The following is a 27,335-nucleotide window of genomic DNA, read 5'->3' as shown; positions in this document are numbered from 1 at the left end:
TCTTCAAGACTAACAGTTTAGGAATTAGATGTTAGACAATGAGAAAAGTAGAAATCATGAATAACATTCATTTGGCCATTGAAGTTCAACTTCCCAAACATCTGATGAGAAGCAAACAAAACAATAATCATAATTATTTTCAAAAAATGAACGGCACATGAAAAACCGAGAAAGCATTGAGAGAAAAGAAAAAAGCATTCTGCTCAATTACCAGGTACAGTGAAACCTGTATAAGATGGACACTGTATGAGACGGAAACCTGTCTTAAACAGAATCAAAATATAGTCTTTTCAATAATTAGTGCTTTGATTTTCACCTTCATAAAACGGAAATCTGTCTAAAACAATATTATTTCAGTCCCTTTACGTTCCGTCTCGTACAGGTTTCACTGCATATTTATATACAACACAATTTATATTCTGCCTCAAACACTTGACTGAAGATGAGATTTTATTCAAAAACCAATTAGGAAAATTGAAAAGTGGTCCAGTTGAATCTTTTTATTCAGTTTAAAAGTGAAGGGAAAAAAAAGACATTACAAAGAGTGAAAAAAAATTGCAATCATACAAAAAAATAAGCTTTTCACATTTTCAAATATCTTATTGTAGAAACTATAAATAATTTTTAACAGCGTAGTAATGAAATAGCATAGAAAATAAGGGTTTGAAATGCCTCAGTGTAAAATTCATTCTTTATTGAACTCTTTTCATCAAGTTGAAATTATTCATTAACTTAACAGCCTCAAAGAGCTCTCTCAGGTCAAAGTCGTGCCTTATACACAGCTGATGCAAGCGAAGCCAATCATACATCTAATATACAAAAAAAGTGCATTAAAATAAGAAATATCCCATACAGTTGGAATGGAATGTTGATTGAAAGAAAAATCTTGGAATGTCAGAAAGGGAGAAAATGTAGATATTCCTCATTTTTTAATTGAAAAAAAAAAAACTCTTGTACTATGTAGAGTCTAGTTCGAGAGCACAAATTGTAAGAGTGGCAAAAAAAACCATGCTAAACAACTAATTGTTACATATTTATGATAAAAAAAAAGGTCTGTTCACTTTTCTTTTACATGAAAATGTTTAATGCAAGGTGCCCTTAGAAATTACTTGAAAGACATATATATCAAAGCCAAAAAAGTGCTTAAGTAACTAACTAAATAATTGAAAAGATGCCTAGACACAAATTACTACTCAATTCTTTTCCCAATTCCTTTTTCAATACCAAATTCCTTTCCTACTCAATTCCTTTTTCAATAATGCAGTGATTCTCAACCTCTTTTACTAGGCACAACCAATGAAAATAATCATCAAATAATCAATCTATCTTTAGCTGCAGGAACATCCCACATCTCTTAGGAGCTATTGGGAATGGGGTGATCTCATTTCATAGCTGCCGACTTTAGAGAATGAGAATTCGGGAGATTTTAACATGGATTCAAATTCCATACAATAAATGTGAAAAGGATTTTTAAAATTTTTAGGGATTTTTCATTAGTAAACGGAAAATTTGAGATATTTTCCCGTTGAAAAAAACATGACACTGTGCAAGCAATTGCTAATCATGACCGATGAGTATGTTGAAGTCCTTGGGTAAAATTACCTGTCATTATTACTTTCAAAAATCAAGTCTCGCAAACCAAAAAAATCTTTGTCAGATCCGAAACGGGACATATGGATATAGCAGATACAAGCGATCATGCCAATTTTGGATTTCGAAAGGCCAGACTGACTCTCGCTGATTGGCGAATTTTGTGTTTTCTCCCCAAAAATGAAATATTTTTTGTGATTTGACAGAATGGCAACAATTTACATAATGCTTACGAAGCAGCAGTTTTTCTTTTCGGGTAAATTCTTTGGAAATAATTTTTTCCCTTAAATATGTAAGGATTTTTTACAATCACAGGTTGGAAGAATATAAGAATTTCTCTGGAGTCCTGGAGATAGAATAGAAATTTGGGAGACTTGACAGTGATGTCATTTAATAATTCATGAAAATGAGCTCTTCTGTCGAGTGTGCCCTTGATTCTTCTATGTACAGGCAAACTACCCTCCACAATGCTTCTTCATGTGGGTTCTTCTGAATACATCATAAAAATGACCTAGCCAGTTAACTTTCCGACCCGCCCAAATTTCTTTTTCGAATCCCTGATTAAGAACCTCTGCACTAACTTATGAAAATGCTAAGAATCAAACAAAGATCTCTAGCACAAAATGTCATGTCTCACAAGCAATGACAACAAAGCTGGCAATAAAATGCCAACATCAAATCTGGATACTAAAATTCTACAACACAAATAGACAGACACATATTTTCTTTAAAAAAATATGCATCTAATATAAATGCAAGTAAATAGAAATTAAAACGGTTTGTATACAAGTGTATAAATTATGCTTATCTCACAAAAAAATAAGTCAATTGGCACTCTGATCACAATTGAGCAAATTATCACAATTGCTGAAAGTGGGGGCTGAAATTACATGTACATGAAATTGAATAAATATGCATATTATTCACACTAAGATTTCACAACTCAACATTCAAAATGAACGCTATTAACTGCTGTGCAAAATTTTTTAAATTAAAAAAAAAATTAGTCTGACAAAGGAATACTTTCGCTTCTAAAAATAAAATTTACCAAATAGCATTGTATAGATATTAAAAGCAATATAGGTTTTTCTAAAATCATATTAATTACCCTGATTTGGCAATCGTCACTGAGATCACAACATCTGAAAACTATGATTTAACATGAAACAAAAATTAATGCCACAAAATTTGAAAACATCATATCAATCCTTCAGAATTGAAAATTTAGTGAAATGCATGTTATGATACATATATCAAAACTAAGTCGAGGTAATCACAGCTTCATTTCGTGAATTTGAATTTACATGTTTCACAAACAGCACATTTCTTTTTTATTGCTGCCAAAATGGTAGCTGCAGTATCTTACTTTCATGCAAAACATACAACAGGAAATTACGAAAATAAATTTGCGAAAGACATGACATCACTTACACATGATTTTAAGGAATATTGCATTACAACAATGTGTTAGACATAAACTCAGCATGTACGAACAACCTATTGGAGATATCGAAATTGAAAATCTTATTGGCCACACCAACTCGCAGATTAATTAACTTAAATTCTAAATGTTATTGTACTCTGTCTCATTGACTAATCTTATCTACATATTTATTTCGAAATCAACTAGAAAAACTGTTCAAAAATACCCAAGATAAGAAATCATAGTACTTAAAGGCACAATAAATATTCAAAAATTTTCTTTTCAGAAAATTTCACAAAAATGAGTAATCTAAGTTTTCATAAATATACAAGAATGCATCCAATTAACAAAGCCTCAACCTCTAACACCACGTATGTTTCAATATTTCAAATTAACGCTCCCACTAATAGCGAAACTGTCTGAGTAAAAGCTTGCAAATGATTTTGATGAATGTGCCGCATTACTATCATGACATGCCATAGTCAAGTCATGAAATCAATGATATGAGGAATATTTTTAAATGACAGACTCTCCAGCAATATCTTTTCCAAAAGATGCATATTCATATTTTTAATGTGCACAAATGTCTAAAGACATCCCTTGCACACAAACAGACAAATTTTGATCAGCAGTGTGAGTGTGTGTTTCATATCATGGAATACAGATGCATGGTGATGAAAGATTGAACTGCCTGCTGCATAAGAGACAAAGTTCATTACTTATTTCCTAGCAGCATGACATGTGACACCAGCATTGCAACATCACTTAAATGTATGATTAGAATGCCACGAGTGATGACAAAAATTTGCAAATGGTTGAAATTGTTTAACCCTTTGGCTGTGCAAAAAGTTGGAAATATTCCTTTCTGTATGTCAGAGGGAAAACAAATTCCCTTTATGATCCATTTATTGCGAATGATTGAGCAGCCTACTATACTAATCATCTGTAAATGATAAGAGCAGTTTAAGGGGTTAAGGACTGCATGATATGTTACAAGATATTGTGCATGTGTAATATTATGAAAGTGCATATTATAAAAAAAATATTAATAAAAGAAAAATAGTTCTCATTCAAATATATTCCTCATTCATAATATGCCAGTATATCCAACATATATTTATATTTTATGTGTTTTATACATACGGTAGAACCTGAATTAATTGAGGCTGGTAGCCAGACCAGGGTCAGTAAGAATCACAATTACGATGCAGTGCTACATTACTTAGGGGGAACAGACTCAATCTGCTGCTGAGCGGAAAATCAACGAGATCATCAAAACATGTCCACATTGCATCATTGCCAGTCATCAAAACAAATGATATGAATGTACTTTATCACCCATCAGAAAGTGCTTGTCTCACGAGATGTAAGAGATTGCGAACATGTGGCATGATAGATGTGGCATTCAGCTGATAGATCATCAATTCTGTTAATCAGGGTTCCCTGCATCTAAAGTGACTCTGGATCTATTTCTTCCAATTAACAAAGGTTCTACTGTGATATATTTTTTCAATCTAAAAGCTATGATTTATAGAAAAAAACGGAACTGTCTATTTGATTGCATGTATGAGGAGAAATACATAATGGAAGATGCAGTAGCTAGTGAATGCAACTAAAAAAAAAGATGCCATAACTTAAAGTGTGTGCACAGTACAACATACAATAAAAAAAAATTGCAGGGCACGGTAGCCCAGGTCGATAAGATACTCGCCTAAAGTACCAAAGGATGTTTAGAGGAGTCACGAGTTCAATACCTGGTTCGTCCTTGTCAGAAAACTTTCTGGACACAGGGGTACAACAGAAACGGTGATGCAATCGCAGAAAATATTACTACCGAAGGGAGTCCCACATCGAGGGGTTAGTGTACCAACCTCTCGATGAGTATAAAAACAAGCCTGTCGTTCGGAATCGACAATGAATTGTAGGTCCTAGTCTAAAATTATCCCTCGTGTACAGAAAATGACTTTTTTGCGACAAAAATGATCAAAATGATTTGAAAAAATTGCATGCATGTGATACCATTTTCCAATGCATTAATATTTACATATACTAGTTTGCGATTTCAAAAAATTGGGAGTATATACAAGTATATACAATATATTCAGTAACAGAAACCTAACTGCTCAGAAAAAAAAAACCATAAATCAATCAATATCAATCTTTACACAAAAATCAATAAATATCTTCTATTCAACCATTTCATGAACATCATAAGTAATTGCAATTGAAGTTCACAAAAAATAAAATAAAAAACTCCATTATACTGAGCTCACGATAGTGGTAAAAATTGCATTATGACAAAAATTTTTGTAATGAAAATTAAGTATCAGCATTAGCTCATTGAGAATGTATAGCAATAATATTGAGATTCCCGTTATAAACCAGACTCATTATATCGAACTTTTATTGTACCACAAAAAAAAACCTGGAAAGTAATTACTCAAGTAAACAAACTGCCTGGAAAAATATTTGATACAAGATAGTTTCTGAAAGCCAATTCACACAATATAAGAGAAAGGCCGGAGGGATAGAAGTACCCACCTAATGGATTTGCGACTATGAAAATGGAACTTGAATAGATAAGTTCAAAACTTTTATGACACAAACTTTATAAAACCAAGAGTAACCATGCAAGAATTTAAAACAGTAGCTTTATAAACAAATAAGTTATAAATTTTCTATTAAAAACTGAAAAACACACATAATTTATTGCCCTCTCAAGTAAGAGTAATTGGGTAAGAATAATTAAGTGTGTGTAATTAAGAGTATGCATCCAAAGATTTCACAGTAGTCGTAAATGAATGTCCTTGTAATTTCATAACTAGATAATTTCTCATGCCATCAATCCTTACATATTTCACATTGAACTCGACCTTTATTATAGGATTGTTCACAACCTAGGCAGATGAATTTCTAGTTGCATGGTCAAACTTATTAAGAGAATCACTTTTTAGATGCCGTTTAGAAAGTAGTCTTCTGTGATTTCAGAAATAAAACAAATTGAAGCATTTCAATGAGGAAAAATACAACTGCTTCAAGTTCTGGGTAAGCAAAGCAAAATACATTACGCCATTATGATTAAGAGGTATTTCCCTATTATACTGGCTTTGGCAAGAAACGGTGGGTGAGAAAGCGAAATTCACATATTTCTGCCTTGACTATTATTATCAGCTTTGATTATTAAACACACACTAAAAGCACTATTACATGTAAGAACCATTTAGAAGTCATAAATCTAGTATGCATCATGGGTGCACAAAAACTTCAGCCTATTGGATATACAGGGTGAACGTGACCTGTTATGCCAAATGAAAGGGGGTGATAGACGAGCCCATATGGATCATGAAGCACCCTACCAATCCTGTCCTACCTCGAACTGTTTGAGTTATTATTGATAATCGATTGTAGAAAAAAATGTGTCGAGTCTGAAAAAAACCAAAATTTGTGAGAATTCTGCAAGACCTAAATGCAAACTAATCTCATATTTGGAAAGAGCAGAAAAAATCCTATAAGGTTACACCATTTTCATCAAATATTTGGATTTATTGGCAAGCTACAAGCACTGAAGATTGGCTAAGTTCAAAATTGAATTTTTGCCACTATTTTAAATCACTGATTCCACAAACACCTTTACAGCTACAATCGGCCAAATTTAGTAAAAAATTGACCATTTCACCAACTTTCAAAAAAAAAAACTGACAGCAAACCATATCAGTATTCTGGTTCAGGAGAAATTTAGCCTTTTGTTTGCAATATATCACTGAAATCAACATTTGTCGAAGTGAAGTAGATATTCACTGAACATTCGAATTGCCGGTTGCAGATTTTGGCAACACTTTGATTTAGCAGAAAAATCCCCTACAAGGTGACACCACCTTAAACAATATACTTTTATTTGATAGCAAGCTATAAGAGCTGCGAGATTGGAGAAGTGGAAAGTTGAATTGTGGCCAAAAATCTACTAAAATGTCTACGACAAACACTGATTTCAGTGATGTATTGCAAACGTAAAAAAAGCTAGGCCTATATTTCCCCTAAATTAGAAGACTGACATGGTATGTTGTAGACATCTTCTGAAAGTTGGTGGAACAGACAAGTCAAATTGATACATTTTCCTGATCGTAGCTAGAAGACTGTTTACGGAATCAGTGATTGAAAATATTGGCAAAAATTCAATTTTGAACTTTGCCAATCTTTCAGCACTTGTAGCTCACGAATGAATCCAGATATTTCAATGAAAATATCTGGATAGGATCACCTTATAGGATTTTCGTATTTCAGAGTTTGTATATAGGTTTTGCAGGATTTTCACAAATTTTGGTTTTTTCAGACTTAGGCATTTCTTTCCCCATTATCTACCATAACTCGAAAACAGTTTCAGATAGGACAGGGTTGTTCGGGTGTTTCATGTTCCACTTGGGCTCATCTATCACCCCCTTTTGTTTGGCAGAATAGATCACTTTCACTCTGTATATAAACTGGCCCTTTTGGGAAAAATTTATGACCCTTCAGAAATAATTTTAAACACTTCACGACATTGAGATACCATATAACAACATTAAATGTAACACATGCAATAAATGGAATAAAGTGAGCTGTGAACATCAATTAACACACATAACAACCTACAAACCTATCAGAGCAATGTTCAAATAGATTTTGTTAATGTTTTGTCATCCATATTTGGCCCTCAAAGAAGTACTTTAGCTGTTGCAGCTAATAATTAGCACAAAATACTATTTCTGGACAAAAAATTATCCATAAGCTGAAAAGTTAGTGCATCCATGATGTAAATGCTTCGGTGTTGTATTTTTTTTTTACATTTCATTCCCCCCAACACACAAAAAACTAACATTCTTGAACTAATTTTTACAAGAAAAAGATAACTAAAATTTAAGTTTGATAATAAATTACTCAAACATCTAATAAAAACTCCCATTCATCGGTTTTTCCCCCAATTTTCTTTTTTTTTTACGGCTTCTCCCAATCCAAGTCCAATTTCGGTTCATCAGTTTCATCGAGCCATGGTTCAAGCATTACCCAGGATTCATTCCATAACCTCGTTTGTAATGTAACATCTTGGGCAGAGGTGCTCGGCTTGACACTGCGGAAATTTTCTATATATTTCCCTCCAGAATGCTCCAGTTTTGCTGAAAGTGCTGCAAAGGCACACGCTTCAGCTCCTCTAACTGGTTTCTAAAAGATGAAATAAATTAATATTTAACTCGATTGCAGATAGTAGTACAATGCATTACGAGTTCTCAAAATGCAATGATTGAAGCTAATCACATCATATACCTGTAATATAAATGGACCAAGATATCGTGCCCACCAGACATGCCTATAAAGCCTTGTATAGATGACACCTGGATGCACTGCGTTTACAACAACTGGAAAGTTTCCATTTTTTAGATATCTGCTGAGAGACAGAGTGAACATGACCTGGTACAACTTTGACTGCATATAACTTTGATGAGGACAATATGATGAGCTGTGAATAAGAATGAAAACACAAATCATACACATCCATGGAAGAAAATTTGTATAGTATTAAAGTTGGGACACTATAACGTTCTCCCTAAAATATTTTTGCAGGTTGACAGGGAGCTAGTGAGCATAGCATAGTGAAAATTGATGCGCATTGCAATCTGTGTATTGATCAATGAAATCCTAGTGCTTAAAAGTGTTGTTAGAGCCCCAGTTGTTCTTGTGTTTTGTTTTATTGATGGCAGCATCTCATTAGCATCGATATAGTTGCTTGTTCCTGTTTTTCCCTTTTTTTAGTGCTTGTGTTTTTTAGTCTTTCTGTGTGAGTACAGGTGTGTGCACCTGTCTAAAGTGTTCCTGCGGGAACCGTTTCACATTAAGTTCTCTTTATAATTAAATGTTGAATTTCTAAGTGAGACACTTCTGCTTTTATGAGCTGAAACCATTCAAATACAGTCCACTACTTATTGTGCGCCAACAGGTGTGAACACAAGCCGAACACCCACATTTAAAAATGTATCTCCACAGAAAGTGATCAGGACTAAAACATTCAAGATTTACACATAATATGACAGCCAAAATAACCTGCTGACTCATTTACTTATGAATTTGGAAGGCTGTTGGTAACACTTCTTAAACACATAACAGGCATTCTTCCGAAACAAACCTCATGTCAGGTACAAAACACATACATGGTACATTCCAAAATCGGGCAATGTGTTAGAAGTTCTTCTGAGCAATATTTGACTAGGTGTATGCGCGGTTTGGTGGTACTGGTGATGAAATTCTAGACAGGCAGTTAATTAAATCACAGCGGGATCTACTGAGTGAAACGACTCTGGAGAGACCACTGGCCATAAAACTAAAACTCAAAAACATGCTTTGGATATGCCCAAAGAAAAAATACAACTAGACAAGAAACATTCCGATAAGAACTTTCAAGACAAAAAAAAATGAATTAAAGCAAATGCAATAGTATAGAAATTCATAAATGAGCAATTTGAGCAAAATCTCGAATAGATCAAAATGAATTCACAGTTTCTGTGTACGTGAACGAAATAAAATATAAAACTCTTACATATTTTTTGATGCGAGAAGATCCATTTTTCCCAAATAATGCAGACAGGATGATACATTTACAATTCTGGAACAACAATTGGAGCTTGCAGACTGCTGCAGGCGAGGCAGAAGCAATTTCGTAAGAAGGCAGTGCGACAGATAATTTATAGCGAAATGTGACTCAAATTTATCTTTTGTTTCACTGTATGGAGCAAACATGATACCAGCTAAAAAGTTGGATAGAAATTATTCTATCAAATATCAGTCATGAATATTATTTAAGCATCAATTAAGTTAGAAACCACAATTTATTAATGAATTCTTACTAAACAGCATTTTTTTTCCCGGTGTTTTCACTTAAGCATAAGTATTAATGAATGATGAAATGGCACCTTCACTTACAAGTAATTATAAGCAAAAAAATAATAGCTGAAAATTCTTAAACCTCTGAGCGCATATTCAACTATCATAATTTAATTCTTATTGAAGAGAACCTTATTGTTCCTGAACAGTGGTCAAAATATTCAAATTTCAAATTCAAATTTCCTTTATTTAAGATTTTTAAACACAGTTACAAAACATTTAGGGGCTAAACAAGCTTGTGAGCCCACAAAACAATATCCGATACAAACCCTCTGATGGTAACATCATGTGTTGACATTTTTGTTCTTGAGCGCTATAATTTTAATTAATTTATATACTTTTTGCTGTTGTTTTCGTGCTTTCATGTTCGTTTTTTTGAGTTTGGAAGTAAATTGCGATATACTTCGATCTATTACGGTCTTTTTTATTTCACGAACATATGATACTGAGAGTAAATTGTTCTGTTTTTATTTAAGCCTAGCTTGCAATTGCAGCGTAAAGTAGTGTTTAATATACATATACTGGAATAGTTAGGGTTAAGATCGAGATGACGAATGAGTGCCCTTTGTCGCCTATTGGAAGCAAGGTCTTCAATGGTGAGTTCTACAAGAATTTGGATGAAATGACCCTCCTGTTCACAAGAGTCTGTGATGGGAAAAGGGCAGAAGCAGCCGAGAGAGACCGGTTTCTCGTGCTGAGGAATGAAATGATGAAGCTGTATGATGAAGTCCATGTCGTAGGAAATTAACGTTCTTCATCGGAGGTTGCTATCACTGAGCCGCCGCCTAGTATGAACGAAACTGCTAATATTTCAGAGATTATTGAGAGAAACTTTCAGAAGTTTGAGGAACGTTTTAGTAGACTAGAGAGCATTGCCCAGATCATTCCTGGAATGCAGTCAGAGATAGCTAACTTGTCAAATGCTATGCGCTCAAACGTGAACTCATCTGGAGCAAACAATTGTGAATCATTGCCAGAGCCTGTCGCTACCGCTTCGTATGCCCAAATATTGACTGATACTTTGAGGGGAAAGGAAAATTTGTCAAATAACAACACGTTTCGGGCAGTCCACCCTTGCTTGAAAGTGGATGATATTGATCAAGTACCACCTAACAGTTTACAGCGATCCAACGTCGCAACTGGGACTGATCGGCGTAATGAATTCAGAGTGGGAATGTCTACGAAGTCGCAGGTGCGTGTAGTGCCGACGATTCGCAGACGTCGGTTGCTGGTGAACAGATTTGCTCCAGAGACATCTATCTCGGATGTACATCGCATACTGCAGGACACGCAATTCGAGTACGACTGCATTAGCTGAATACAAGGAACTCAAACAACTATGCATCTTTTGTACTAACCACTGTCGATAGTAATTGGGATTCATTGAGTGATCCATTCCACTGGCCATCTGGTATACACATCAGAGAGTTTTTTGGTATTCCCAGATATCTTCTGGAGGATCCGGCTGGAGATTGTACTATGACGGAAGCATTGCCTAGTCAGAGGGACACCTCTAATCAACAATGACTGTACGGACAAGAGTCATCGTCAATTTCTTCAACAAATGAACACGCATCCGATTCTAAATCAAGAGTTACAGGTATATTCATGAACCCCAGAAGTATTGTGAATAAAATTGACGATTTGCATTGCTGCATTCAGTCATACGAAGTCGACATTCTGTGTATAGCAGAGACTTGGTCACATCAGTCAGTTTCGTCTTCCTTGATATGTCTACCAGGATACGATATTTTCCGATACGACAGAGAAACTACTGCAGGAGGAGGTGTATGCATTATTATTCGAAGCAGCTTGAAACCTAAGCTGGTGAACGTACATAATGGAAATCAAGATGTTGAGATAATATCGGTGGATATAAAAAGATGAAATAGGAAGTGCAGGCTTATTACGGCGTACGCTCCACCAAATAAAGCATGTAATTTAGATCATTGGTGTGAGTTTTGGAGAGAACTAAGGCATTACTGCTGTGTGTGCTTTCCGGTGATTTTGGTCGGAGACTTCAACATGCGGGGAATCAATTGGATAAACTGGAAGAGTTATCTGGAGAGAGTCTAAAATTGGGAGATTCTCATCTGAATTGGAGTCACAGTTCATGTCAATATCAGCAGAACTAGGCCTTGTTCAGTTGGTCGATTTTCCCACGAAAGGGGAAAACTTCCTAGATCTTCTGTTTGCTACCGATCCTTCGGTGGTCTACGACGTATATGCACTTCCATCCTTCTGCAACAGCGATAATCCACCGCACTTGCTGATACACTTCTCATTGCATATTACAACAGGATTAGATTGTCAATCAACACTAAACTATTACAATGCAGATTATTCACGATTAGCAACTATTGTAAAAGATCTGCAGAACCAAGTACTGGCTGGAACTATCTCAGCTGCGGATGCTTTGCCAGCTCTATTTCTGTGGTCTCGTGAACATGTTCCCCGTCAAATGAGATTTAGAAAAAAAGATAAGGTTTTACGAATGCTAAACAATAGGAAATTGCATGCTTGGCGTCAATATAGATCAATACCTAGTCAAACCACTAAAGAACAATACAAGGCCATGGCTAGGAACTATGCAAATTACATCCAAGAGAAAGAGAGTTTACATCTCCTCAACCTCTGTAAAAATCAAGATCGCAACTTTTTCCACCGAAATGTCCGCAGTAGACTTCGTGTATCCCGGGACATACCAACGCTAACTGTGAATGGTACCACGATAACGGAAGATTATGAGAAAGCAAACGTTTTTGCGGACATATTTTCTGGTTCATATAATTTCAGTTGTTCCGGTTACGACCATCATTATCAAGGCCTTATGAATGATCAACCCGTCTTTCGTGACATGTTCCAAACTCAGATGATAAAAGCCATTATTGCTTCTCTTCCTGGTCGATCATCTCCGGGTCCTGACGGAATACCCAGTTGTTTCTACAAACGTCTTTCAGACCCGATATCTTCTCTGCTTAGCTTAATCTTCACATCCTTCTATGACTACGGATCTATCCCATGCTCTTGGAAATCTGCAGTTATTAGTCCAATTTATAAGAATAAAGGCTCCAGAGCAGATCCGAATAATTATCGCCCGATATCGTTAACTGATATATCCTGCAAAATTTCCGAGAGATGCATCGTCAATCAGTTACTTCCATTTGCCAACGAGATGGGCTTAATCCTCTCAGTTCAGTTTGGCTTGGCTTCATTATTGGCCGCTCCTTACCAGTGCAGCAGTTGATATCTCATGATATATGGGAGAGGGCTATAGACTCTGGACAAGAGATTGATGTAATTTACGTCGATTTCAAAAAGGCATTTGATAAAGTAGACAGATTGCTACTACTGAGGAAGCTAGCTTGCATGGGGGTTCCGGATAAAGTTGTGAGGATAATTCAAGAACTGCTGTCAGACAGAGTTCATCAGGTTCGCGTAGCCAGCGTGATGTCTAGAGAATGTCAGGTGCCAAGCGGAGTTGTCCAGGGATCGGTGTTAGGCCCGATCTTATTTACTTTGTACACTTACGATATTACTCAGGCTGTGTCACCCATCTCTCTATTGCAATTCGCTGATGACGTTAAGTTATTCTCTCCAGTGGAAAACACTAGGGGCCTAAGAATTGCATGCCAACAACTTTTCCAGTGGAGTTGTCAGTATAAGCTACCTATTTCATCATCAAAAAGTGGATCAATGCATTTAGGTAGACGCACCGATCCTGAATATTACCAACTAGGTAATGAAACGTTACAGCAATTGGATACATGCGTGGATTTGGGTATTGCAATGAGCCGCATCCTGTATTTCCCTGATCATTATCATGGCATAGTCTGCAAAGCTAATAGAATTTCATATATGTTACGTACGCATACCGTAAGTGTGATGCACATACGTTGTCATATGCTTTCTGTGTGTACGTTCGCCCGACTCTGGAATTCTGTTCGCAAGTATGGAGCCCTTACAAAATCAAGGACACAAAGCTCCTCGAAAAGCCAGAGGTCGTTTACTAAACGAATACCTGGCATGAGCGGTCTATCTTATTGCCAGAGACTTCAATTTCTGGGTATACACTCGCTGGAATGGCGTAGAATCGCTGCAGATCTGAAGATGTGCGACAAACTAGTCCACCAAATTGTTTATCTACCATCGAGAGAGCCTTTCTTTGAGATCATAGACAGGCGAGTTAACCTACGTAGGCATCGCTTCCAAATAAGAATATCAACGGCTAGAAGGGATTGCTTTTTCCACGGATATAGATGCCGTGTGGCAAGAATATGGAACAGTCTTCCATCAGAACTTGTATGTGCCTCCTACGCAAGATTTGCTTCCGCTATTGGGGATTTCGACCTGACTCCGTATGCAAAGTGCTTCCCGTTCTGACTATTTTTTTTTTTTTTTTCTTCCAGTATAAGTGCATTTCATGCCTTCTGGGGTTATTGTAAATATATAAATAAATAAAATCTGTCGGCATAAATAATAACAAGAGAAAAAAAGAAAGAAAAAAACACACATACATATAACACCAAGAAATAAGTGGCAACAGGAATGGAATTGATAAACAAAAAATTTTGGCATTTAGCAGCGTATGCAAGATAAAAGAAGATTACATTACAATATCAAACAGATAATTTAAATCTTCTTGAGTTAACAACCAAGATTTTAAATTGATAAAAAAAGATGTACATGAAGATTGTTCTTTTATTAACTGAGGAAGTAAATTAAATATTTTGGGAGCTAAATGAAGGAAAAATTTTTGGAAACGAGTTTTATTTGGCCATGGTACCTGTATAGTATGACGTCTAAATTGCATTCCAGACTTATGTAATTTCAGATTGAGATGGCCACTTCTTTTATAAAACATTTTTAAACTTTTATAAACGTACAGATGTTGCAGAGGGAGTAGCTTTAATTGATTGAAAAGTGGAAATGTATGCATGAGTCTATTTTTACTCAGAATGATACGGATGAAGGACTTCTGTGTGACAAAACATGAAGAAAGATTGCTGAAGTATGTCCCACCCCAACATGTAATGCCATAACTCAATCTAGATTCTACTAACGCAAAATAAAGAAGTTTTAAAATAGATTGGGAACATTTATTCCAGGTAAAATAAAATTTCCTAATGTCCCGATTTCTACACTCAAATAATTAATATGTGTTTTCCAGGATAGTTTTGAATCTAAAAAAATCCCTAAATACTTAAAGGTGTCTACTCTATTTACAACTGTGCACATACAATCCGAGATACACCCATCTGTCACACTATGATATTTTAGGACACCAAAATCATCGAAAGTACCAGAACCAAATAACATATATTTAGTTTTATCTGTATTTAATTTTAAATTATTATTTTTAAACCAGATATTTATTGAGTTAAGATCATTTTGCATGTTATTCCTCAAGTTAATTGAAGAGCTTTCAGAGTAACAAAGAGCTAAATCATCAGCAAAAGCAGTGATTTTTCCTTTCAAATTAAAGTTACACAGGTCATTTATATATATATTAGGAATAAAATAGGTCCAAGTACTGATCCTCGAGGTACACCAGATGTAATTTGTCTTTTAGAACTCAAAACGGAATTTACTTTCACACTTTGAACTCTGTTAGTAAGATATGTTTTGAAAAATTTAAGTGGCAAACCCCGAATTCCTGCATATTCTAGTTTGGTTAGATGAATACTATGATTCACTGTATCAAAAGCTTTGCAGATATCTAAAAATAATGACGCAACTTTACAATTATTGTTATCTGCTATATACACATTTGAAAGAAAATTAACAAGAGCGTCCTCTGTACTTTTTGCCTTTCTGAATTCAAATTGGTTCTCACTAAAAAAATTAATGCTGTCAAGAAATTTAATTATTCTGGATTTAATTATTTTTTCTATGACCTTTGAGAAGACAGATAATAAAGAAATCGGTCTGTAATTATTAACATTCTTTTTGTCCCCTTTCTTGTGTATTGGAGAAACAATTGCAAGTTTCAGGCACTCTGGAAATTCGCCAGTGATAAAACTTAAATTAAAAATAAACGATAAGACATCACTTACATATGATGCAATGCACTTCAATGTTATGGAATTAATTTTGTCAAATCCTGACGAATTTTGGAGTGTAAAGAATTTATTATACTCAATACTTCATGACTATCCGTAGGGTATATAAAAAATAATTTCTCAAAAAAATTTAAATTTGAACAACTTAATGAATTACAATTATTAGGAACATCATTGTTACAAAAATTAGAAAAAAAGTCATTAAAACATTCAGCAATATCAATTGGATTCGTTATTTCACCAGTTGTTTCAGTAAAAACCGTGTCAATGCTGCTATATTTATCCTCACCAATTAATTTGTTAATTAAATTCCATTGAGATTTTGAATCACCGTTTGCTTGAATAAATGCTGCAGTATAATAGTCATTCTTATTTTGTTTTATCTCATTGTTTAACATATTTCTAAATGTCTTGAAATTATATCGCAGCTCAATATCAAACGGTTTCTTTTTAATTTCTTTCAATAATCTATGTTTAATTTTAATTTTTTCATAATTTTTTTTCGTAATCCAGGGTTTTCTTATTCTTTTATTATACTTTACTCTAGTAGAAGCATCAACACAATTCTTAATTAAATCCAAGAAAGTATTCATTGCCGAGTTTGGAGATTCACAACTGTAAACAGTATGCCACGTAACCATTTTTACAAGATCAATCAATTGATTTTTATCAAGATAGGTAAAGCACCTTGTTTCACAATTTGAGTCATTGCTGTCACGATCTGTTTCTAAATAAAATAAAGCCATTTTATGATCAGTTATGCACAAATCGAGAAGTACAGCTTTTTTTTAATTTAAATTTCTGGATCTGCAAAAAATATGATCTATGCAAGTTGACGTTTCAGCGGTTTCTCTAGTTGGAGAATTAATTAACGATTCAAATCCAGATCTTGACATCAAATTCACATAAGAAAAAATATTTAAGTCTTCAGATCTTAAAATATCAATGTTTAAGTCACCGATCAAATACATATCTTTATCTCGTTTATAATCAAGCAAATAATTAATTTCGTTTATGAATGTGTCAATAGAATACATGTGATACCTATAAATTCTTAATAAAATAAATTTGTATTTCCCATAAGTACAATCAACCAACAGCGAATCAACACATGTCATCTCATTTAAATGCAACTTATTAAAAATTATACTTTCAGAAAAAAATAGTGCTATACCACCAGAGCGATTTATGTTTCCACATTTATTGATTCCACAAATATTGATTAGAATGCTCGGTTTCATCCTCAAAAAGGTTTCTTTGCATTCTCCTAAAGTAATCCTTCCACTTTTCCGGGGCTTAGTTTGTCCTGCATTGGAGTATTCCATCAGATTTTAGAGACCATACTTACAGAGGGACATTGACTTGGTCAAGGGGCTGTCAGAGAAGAGCCACGCGTGCTCTTCATGGCACAAAGGGCTTGAGCTATGAAGAGAGACTTGACGTTTCGAAAATGTTAAAATTGAAGGACCGTAGATAGCGGGAGGATATGATTGAAGTGTTTAAAATTTTCAATGGAATGGATTAAATGGGCCACGAATTATTGATGCATCATCAATCAGCTGCTTCTACTAGGCAACACAAGTATCGCTTAGTAAGCGACAATCCAGGTTGTGGTGTTGAAAGGGAGTTTTTCTCTAATAGGGTTGTGAATAAATGGAATAGCTTACCTCTCAGGGATTCATGAATTTCAACACAATTGACATTTTTAAAAAGAAATATGATAAATATACTGGGATAAATCAATAAACTATCCATGCTTAGATGAGACAACCATAATTTTTCATTGGAAGAAGTATATTTATATTTTATCATAATTATTGCCCCTATTGGATTGCTATATTTTTGACATAGTCTATAACGTATACGTGGGCCCCCATAAAAGTCTGAGATCGTCATCACTTAAAAATATAAATGTTTACATTTTGTTGTTTTCCGTTGGCAATCTGCAATGGTAGTCGTGTAATGGCGATCAAGGCTGATCGTAATGTTGCCAGTTTGCGATCACGATATGTAAATGAAATGACCTTGAAGCCAATTGGCTTGTCTAGACATGTGTGGCCGGGAATTTCTCCCTTAAATACCAGTCATATGCTGTCACGATCGCATTTTCACAATTATTTCAAATACGACTGACATTACTATTTAAGTAGCTTAACTCCGGGATTCTCAAACTTTTTCCACCCACGGTGCCCCTTTTTCCTATTCAATGCTTATCAGCGAGCTCCATCGGTTCCCCAGAGTTGTTTAACAAAGCATATTTTTGAAAAACATTTTTCATGGTTACCCCTCCATGGTGCCCCTGACAAAGGTTAGAGGCGCACCCGGGCACCGCAGTGCACAGTTTGAGAGAACCCCTGTTTTAACCTATCGCTCCTAGCTTAGGACGTTTAACTAAAGTTATGTTGTATAAATCAGATAACCAGTTCTATTATTCCTGGCTGAACCAGTTCTATTATTCCCGGCTGGTCCAGATGAATTGATTTTAAGTGAAAGTCTAACAGCCTTGTATTGTCTTACAGTTCCAGACTGCTTGTAGCTGTTATCTCTGAGTGAATTCTTGGTGACAAAACCTCAAGAGGTTTCCCGATGAAGGTACCGACATGTTGCTGACTGAGACATTCAGTTCTCATCCATCATCCAACGTTGATCTGGCTGAACTAGCGAGTGCCTATCACTGATAATCGCTGGGAGATCTACCTGAAACTGGGTTCATGGTGAGTTCTCAGCCATATCTCTGAGACCTTCTTTGATCCTTTTCTAAAAGGGCACCGCAGACAGGAGCAGCCTCAAATTTTCTGATATGGCTTTACCGGTTGTGGTTTTCCATAATCTCCCATATACAGAGATTCAATATAATGTGGTAACAGATACCATAACTTTCGTCCCCAGAGCAGCCACCAAACTCTGGGAATTTCCACAGAATAATGTTTCTCTTCATTCTCACATGACCTACAACTCATGTTAAACCACTTGGTGTTAGAGCAATGGGCAAAATCTGCCTAGGCTTTTCCCTTATGGGATGCCAAATGATGATGATGATGATGATGAAACTGGGAGCTAGTGACTTGCCTTGAACAGTGGGACTCGATTCATTGGTTCGTTCAATCGACGTGGCCAGATCTGAATCATGTTTGCAACTAGAACACTGCCTTGGTTTATGACCGGAAAGGTGATATTCTGATGAATATGGACTGCCATTGGTGACACCCACCCACTTCTAATTAAATGAATTTTTGAATTGATGACTTGAACTGAAAAATTTTTTACACAAAAAAAAAAGAAAAAAAAAAAAGAGTTAAACTGTAAATGTAAAATTACCAAACTATCAAATACAATAAAGTAACCAATGTGGAAAAAAACACAAAAAAACTTGCTTTTATTTCTTTCCTGTTGTCTGCTTTAACTAAGGATATTTCAAACCGAGCATGTGACAGATTTAGGGAGATTATATCTAGATATATATTCGACATCCATATCTTTTATGGGCATCTTTTTTCAGCCACCTTGTTGGGAATTTTTTCTGTTGTGGTCTTTGTATTTGTATAAGAACTTTAAATTCAAGCAAGATACATGTTTGTGAATTGGTAACATGAATTTTAAACAAAATGTGAAACAAAAACGCCATGCTTACCATTATTTACAAGGATATGAAGAGGAAGACCCGAGAGAAGGAACTTTTCTGCAAAAGCCTTCACAGAATCCATCAAAGACATATCAACATACCATATTTCGACTGTCAAATAAAATTGCACAACGAAATCAATAATGATCCATGATGGTTATAAAAATTGAAAATAAAATTTAACAAAAAAATTTCAACACATGGCACTTTTCTTCTGAAGTTGAAAAATAGGTGGCAATGGCAGCACTTTTAAGCCTGGTTCATATGTGCGAGAGTGGGATTTGAATTTCCTTCGTGGGGGGGGGAATGGTTTCATGCCTCTTTCCCATAATTTTTACAATTTTTCCTTGTTGCAGAGTGAAAGATACCAGTATTTTCATTTCTTGTGTAATTGAGGTTTTAGAGCACTTTCGCATCTTAGAAATTAACACTAGAATGATAGGACTTTTGAATAACCTAGAACGACGGAAGCTGTCATTAGCAGTCATAGAAAAAATTCAACATAAATTATTTCACCCCAGGCACCCACAGTTAGAGTCCTGTCAGCCTTGCTCTTGAAGGAGCCATGGGCAAATTGTGAGAAATAAAGGTCCTGTCATTCTTGCGACATTTTTTCAGTGAATGAAATACAGTATAAAGTGTCAATACCCATAAAAACGTCAAATGAATCTAATAATGTTAGGCGATGAGATTCTTTGAATGTGTACCTTTAAATGTTACAAAATTTGTATTGGAAAAAAATTAATACCATGTGATAGAACATCTGTTATTTCAATATTTCCATTTTCATAAGAAAATTTTTCATTTTAGGAAGTTTAGTCAAAATGATCACTACTGCCACTCTAGGTAGAACTTTGAGTTTTAAAAACTTTCTTTCAGTTCTTCTTTAAACTAAAGAAAGTAAAAAGTTTATTTTTAAGAATTCAAATACCTCAACAAGATAAGAAAAGTCATGAAATTTCAATAACCTGAGATCAACAATTTAGGTGTAATAACATGTCAAAGTTGCTTTGCGGTCAAAATAACTGCATTCATCGTTCTAGTGTTAAAAATATGTTAGAGACATGTACATACACATACTTTCTGATAAACACCGATTTGTCAGTAATTCCTCTGGAAAATTTTTAGGTGTATATGTGGCTTGAACATTAGCAGTAACAAATTAGATTTTATTAGACAGTAAGCGTACTACATGGTGTCATTAAGTAATCTGCTAAGCTCCCACATAATGTGAACAGAATGAGAAAATGTATAATTTATTATGAAACAAGCTATGTGCACCAAACAAACAGGAAGTTCGTACATCCAATCACTGTTGGTAAATGAGAGATTTGCTCCACGCCTTCCGAATCTTGTAAGGCAGATAGCTGCAGTGATGCAATCGCAACCAGTTTGGGTATCGATTGGGAGAGAAAAGCAAGACCGAGACATAGTTATTCACTAACTACCAGATCACAAGCAGTGAGGACCCACCTGTCATGCAATCACACGCATGAATTTCCAAATAAATATTTTTATTTTGTGTTTGACCCCCTTTCGGTCGCAAGGTGGACATATATTTCCCCCCAAATGTGTTCATGTCTACTATGTTACACCGCCATATAAATTAATCTAGGTACGTCCCATTTCATAATTCATTAATCTTCGTCACACCACCATATAAGAATCAAGATGAGTAATATACTGCATTAATACCTTTGCATCGGGGAAACTGGATCCTAAGAGTCTCCAAGCACTTTTTAGATTCTTCAACCGAGACATTCGACCCTGCAACAATACACAAGTCAAATAATCAAATTCATTAAAAACAATGATATCACAACATTCTTAAAAGACTGAGGTCGCATTTAATTTTAGGCACTAAAATATTTCAAATTTCACTTCTCAAGAATTTTTTTCTCCATTCTAAATACAAGACCTTTTTTTCACGAATCAGATTCCTTCTAGATTCAACTGGAATCGGTAAACGCAATCCATAGTAAATTGAGAATCTGAATTGGGGACAAAACTGTCATTAGTCCAAGGAAAATGCTCTGAATGATTGTTACAGAAGAGCGGGTAGCAAAATGATGATTGCAGCTTGACAAAACTGTACTGTATCTGTACTGACTGTACTGCCATCTTCGGGCATCTTGGGCAGTAAAGAGTTAACAGGGCCGATTGATTAACCTAGAGGCTTGGTCAGCCACAAACACACATTTTGCCATCCCCGTTTCAATGTTAAATGAGAGTTAAAGGGTGAAATTTGCAAACCTCTGGTCCAGTGCTGGGAGCAGCAGACCCAAATGATCCCCCTCTAGTTGTGGTTCTGTTGATTAATTAATTTTATTATAATATTACAGTATCAATATAGTCATACATTCTGGTATAATTAACTATATAATTATCATAATCAATTACAGATCTTAATTTTACGTATTTGTATAGATCACAATTTTTTTAAGAAATAAAATGGCCACTCCTACTAACGACCACTTCCGAACAGCAGCTACATTCTCATAGTACTGTTAGTGGCCGTTGTTGGAAGTTTTTACTGTATTTTGAAGTTATCTGGAGGATAGAAAAAAAATATTTGTTGAAGACCGGTCAGAGCATTTTTGCTGATATGTCTTTCATGTGGGTTGGTTGTCAACAGAATACACCCTTCTTACTCAAACATTACTGTTCCCTCTTTTAACCGAAGCATCAAGATTTTCATTATTATTATTCCTGGTCACAAACAGATTTGATACTTGTATATATGCTTTTCTAAGAGTTCTCACAAAAAGACATTTCTTTTCTATAGTTTGATAACACATAAATTGATTGTGTGCATGTCTATCTTGTTTAAAAAGACATTTAAAAAATTATTGCTCTTGCAGCTGCTCCACAACTCCTTGTTGAAACTTGTTAAGCAACAGGGATTCGTTGCTGTAAACACACTTTTTTTCTTACCCCGCACAAACACCAACTTACAATGGATATGAGGAGGGGAGAAGTCTCACTTATCGTGGTGAATATATATTCTTTTTTTTTTCAAATACCTCACTGTTCTGTTTTAGCAGCTTGTTGAGAAAAGTAGGAGACAGTGATAGTGTTCTCATTGGTGCCTGAGTGGGACGTCGTAAGATGCTCGTCTTCCACTATGAACGTTACCATCAAGGTCCATGGGTTCGAATCCAGGCATAGAACATTAGAAGCGAGTTCTTTACCTACCGAGCCTGGGGTGACCACCGATGGATGGAGCCTACATTTCCCACCCAACTCCTCTGGTTGGAAATTGGTGTATGGCGATATATGACCGGAGTTGGTGTGCGGTAAAGTAGTGTTCTCATCGAAAGTAACCTACTGTTATTCAAGTCACAAAAAGTTGAGGATTATCACAAGGACATAAAAGAGAATTTTGAAAATCTGGTTCGAAAGTATACTGTTCTCCAATAGTCTCATTGTGCCAGACACTTTTAATTCATTATGGAGAAAGTCTGGCATGGGGGGAGAATCACCAAAGATCCCAACCCAGGGTGCTCTGCTGCTGGATGTTTTGGGGATGAGGGAACATGAGCCCATATCACAACGGGAGTGTGGATAATAAACCGAAATTGTCTTGCAAGAAACAGGGTATCATTATCAGTGTGAAATAAAAGAATGACGTACTGGGCAACTCCTTCATAAAATTGGAACTGCTACAGCCCATGGAAAATTATGTAATAATTAAATATATAGACCCTTCAGAAGAAGAAAAAATGGCAACACAAGTGCAAGTTATTTATAACTCATTTTATGTTATAATTGGCAGCATATTCAACCCAGAAAAATTGTATGGCGTAAATTAGCTCAAAAAAGAAATTAAAAAATTTCAAAGAAAAGAAAAAGGAATTATAGAAAAATTAGTGGTATTTCTCAGTATCTATCATAAAATAGGGTTTCACCAGTTTTTATAATGACCATGCCCCCCCCCCCTTCTACAGCAAGATTCCTAGGCTGGAATCTTTGACAGGCCCTACCATAGAAAATTTGTTACGTGAAAAAAAAGGATATGAATCATCCCAGGGTCCCCGGGCTGGAGTCCTGTCATCACACCACTCTTATAGGTGGGGAGGGGGAGATGATAAAATGTTTTCATTTGAACGAAGGCGAAAGCATCAGTTCGTATATAGCTGAATTGCGACATCTCGCAATCGCGTGCGATTATAAACAAGAGATGTTGAACACCATGCTTCGGGATGTTTTCGTTAGTGGGCTCCGAGATAGAGCGATCCTCGATCGTTTATTTCAGGAAGACGACATCGAGCTAGACAAAACAATAAAGATCGCGCTGGCGATGGAGAAAGCTGTTCAGGGGGGCGAATGAGACTATCAGGAAGCCGGCAGAACTGAAGGTAGTGAAAGCGGGGAAGAGGAAAACGAAACTGCCCACGCAAAACAGAAACTACTCTGCCGCCGCTGTCAAATATCTGTCGTGTATACGATGCACAGGGAACAGGGACAAATCACGATAAAGACTCCTGCAGATTTATTGCTAGCAAATGTCGCTTCTGTAAAAAAATCGGGCATATAGAAAAAGCCTGCTACGCGGCAAAGAAGACTCAATCGGCACCTAACAAACAGAAACAGATTTCAGTTGAGGAAAACAAAAATGATGTTTCCATGTTTGGGTTAGAGTGGGTATTGAGTGAAGAGCCGAAAAAGCCTCCGATGATGGTTACTGTCAACATAGACAATAAACCAGTGAGTATGGTAGTTGATACGGGTGGAACAGTATCAGTAATGAGCTTACAGAGATTCAGAAAAATCTCGAAGAAAAAAGTTCAACCTACGAATTTAGTATTCCGAACATACAATGGAGAAAAAATTGTCCCAGCGGGATATGTCACTGTGAAAGTGGAGTACGAAAAGCAAAAGTTGCACTTGAACTTATATTTGGTGAGGGAAAATTTAGACACGATTTTTGGCCGTGAATGGCTATACAAAATCAATCGAGACTGGAACTCTCTTAAGGCTGTGAGGACCGCTAATGACATGGATCTCAAAAAATTGTTGGATGATTATAAAGAAATTTTCGAGAACAAATTGGGTGAGATAAATAACCATGAAGTGGAACTAAAGCTAAAACCAAATGTTACCCCAGAGTTTTGTAGAGCGAGAACTGTGCCCTTCGCATTAAAAGACCGGGTTGAAAAAGAAATAGACCGGCTTGAAAGAGAAGGCATTATCGAGCGAGTTGAAACTTCAGATTGGGCTACACCAGTTGTTCCCGTGGTGAAACCAGACGGATCCATAAGGTTATGTGCAGATTATTCTGTCACATTAAATCCTAAGCTAGAGGTGCCTCAGCATCCCTTACCAACGTTTGAGGAAATATTCTCATGTTTAAATGGGGGTAAACGATTTTCAAAATTGGATTTCAGTCATGCATATTTGCAAATGAAAGTGCACCCTGACAGTCAACGACTCCTAACCATAAACACTCATAAGGGGTTATACGCCTGTAAAAGATTGATGTACGGCCTAAATGCAGCTCCAGCAATATGGCAGAGGTACATTGATGGGCTATTCCAAGGAATAGATGGTGTAAAAGTTTTTATGGATGACGCCAGAGTGACCGGAACAAATGACGAGTCACATCTCAGGGCTTTGGAAAAATTTTTCAAAAAATGTCAGGAGCATGGGCTGAAGTTAAATTTGAAAAAGAGCACATTTTTTCAAAAAGAAATAAATTTCTTAGGTCACAAAATTGATGAAAATGGCCTAAGTGAAACAAATGAGAAAACTGAAGCAATTTTGAAAGTTCCCGCACCGAAAAACGTTCAGGAAATAAAAAGTTTTCTGGGCATGGTAAATTTCTACGGGAAATTTTGTCCTAATCTGGCAACCATTGCCTATCCTCTCAATGAGCTGACAAAAAAGGACGTTCCGTGGCGTTGGTCTAAAAAGTGTGAGACTGCATTCAAGAAGATCAAAAAGGAAATTTGCTCAAAGCGAATCTTGATGCACTATGATTCTACACTACCTCTTACTCTTGCTTCGGATGCTTCTCCAGTGGGAATAGGAACAGTTGTATCACATGTCTTACCAGATGGAACAGAAAGACCAATTGCCTTCGCTTCTCGTACGCTGACAAAAACGGAACAGAGATACTCCCAGATTGACAAAGAAGCTTTGGCAATTATCTGGGCAGTAAAGAAATTTATGCTTTACTTGAAAGGCCGAAGATTTACTCTCATAACAGATCACAAGCCTTTGGTAGCGATATTCAGCTCGAAGAAAGGTCTACCAGTGTTGACGGCTACTCAACTTCTGCATTATGAACAAAATTAATAAAAAATTGAAAATGTTTTTATATCTGTGAATTTGTTGCAGAATTTTCACATAACACAGTTAGCTTTGTTATGAAAAGACAGGGTGATAACTAGGCGGTGTCTGGGGCAAGCATGATTTTACTGCACACACACCCCCCCCCCCCCTTTTAAATTTGATAATTTTATAACTGTGTTCACAGAACAGCTATAATATAATCTGCCGATTGTTTTAGCGACTTTTTTTTCAAATGACCCAACATGATTGAGAAAATGGCACTGAGAGTTGGCGTTTTCTCTCTTGATTTCTAGAAGGTTCTATACAATCATGTGTGTGCAGGTGGCGCTAGTTCTGCAGGGTTTTCAAACGGTTTATTTTTTGGTTCACCCACATCTTTTCCAAAGGTTTTCCATAATGGAACATGTTACAGTTGAGTTATTTCATTTTGGATATCATTGCCTCTCAGGTTGTACCTTTAATATATCTGTTTTTATTATTTTATTGCATACTAGCCATTACGGAACAGCTTTGGTATAAGGGACACGCCAAATTGGCAACTTTCTTTCTGGCGATAAGTTGCCATAGTTGGGTATCAGAATGCTCTATATCCTATTCTAAAGCTGTTCTGAATTCTGCCAGGTGGTGGCGCTGGTTATTGTTTTTTCGTGTTCCTAGCACGTCTTTCAAATGGGGCATTTTCCTGGCCCCCCGCCCAGTTCCAGCGCTGTGAAAAAACATACACATTACTTTGTAATGAAATAAAAGGGTGGGCATAATTACAGCTGATGGAGGCAAAGGATGCGGAGTGATATCAAAAATTTGTACAGTGGTTTGTTTTGATGGGTAATCAAGCTAGAGTGAACAGAGCACAGTTCCGAGAGAATGTCCCATATCTCACCAATGATGATATTCATTCCAAAGGACAGTAACTTCCTCGCAGTCTCGAGACCAATCCCACTTGTACCACCAGTTATAACAGCAGTTCTTCCTTCACCTTTCATGAACACTACAAAGAATTACAACACAAATGTGTTAATAGCCATGACAAATTATAATAAATGAATGAATTCCGAACAAAATTAGCAACACAACCACTGACATGAGAATTCCGCTAGTTTCGAATTATTAAATTAATTGTTTTAAGAAGCGCTTACAAAAAAGTACTCTTAACAAATGATAAATGAGTGAATTTATATCCATTACATTGTCCGGCGAGTCCGGGTTTGACCGAGAAGAGCCGATCGAAAAACTCTTTTATGACGTAACAAGCTGAGAAGACGTACAACACGATTATCTCGAAAAAGCCACATTTGCTCTTCATTTTGTCTCTAGACTAATAATGATAATTTTCTCATCAATTATCTCTGGTAGAGATTCTTTACGTGTCACTGATTATAAATCGGATCAGCATTTGTTTGTTTTTATCCACTCAGCTGAGTAAACAGTTCAATAC

At 35.9% G+C, this 27,335-nt stretch overlaps 1 protein-coding gene across 1 annotated transcript; it reads right to left on the bottom strand.

The window, feature by feature from the left end:
* Nucleotides 1-488: 488 nt before the first annotated feature.
* Nucleotides 489-27,335, bottom strand: LOC149070019 (polyprenol dehydrogenase-like). Its single transcript, XM_089249463.1, has 7 exons — nucleotides 27,086-27,335; nucleotides 26,781-26,888; nucleotides 21,302-21,373; nucleotides 19,616-19,717; nucleotides 9,579-9,786; nucleotides 8,312-8,504; nucleotides 489-8,209 (listed from the first exon to the last, which is right to left on the bottom strand). The coding sequence occupies exons 1-7, from the start codon at nucleotides 27,201-27,203 to the stop codon at nucleotides 7,985-7,987; spliced, it is 1,026 nt and encodes a 341-aa protein (XP_089105589.1). The 5' UTR covers nucleotides 27,204-27,335; the 3' UTR covers nucleotides 489-7,984.

The sequence above is a fragment of the Pholcus phalangioides genome, unplaced genomic scaffold (assembly GCF_987345545.1).
Source record: "Pholcus phalangioides strain wild (caught in Gottingen) unplaced genomic scaffold, Ppha-v1.0 ptg000022l_1, whole genome shotgun sequence".
Classification (NCBI taxonomy): domain Eukaryota; kingdom Metazoa; phylum Arthropoda; class Arachnida; order Araneae; family Pholcidae; genus Pholcus; species Pholcus phalangioides.
The sequence above is the reverse complement of the archived record's forward strand: the minus strand, read 5'-3'. Positions and strand labels throughout refer to the sequence as shown.

Coding starts and splice junctions, on each gene's coding strand:
- LOC149070019 (XM_089249463.1), bottom strand. CDS start 27,203: ATGAAGAGCAAATGTGGCTTTTTCGAGATAATCGTGTTGTACGTCTTC. Junction 19,718..21,301: donor CCAGTTTCCCCGATGCAAAG/GTATTAATGCAG, acceptor TTTATTTGACAG/TCGAAATATGGTATGTTGAT. Junction 9,787..19,615: donor TCATATCCTTGTAAATAATG/GTAAGCATGGCG, acceptor CCAACTTTTTAG/CTGGTATCATGTTTGCTCCA.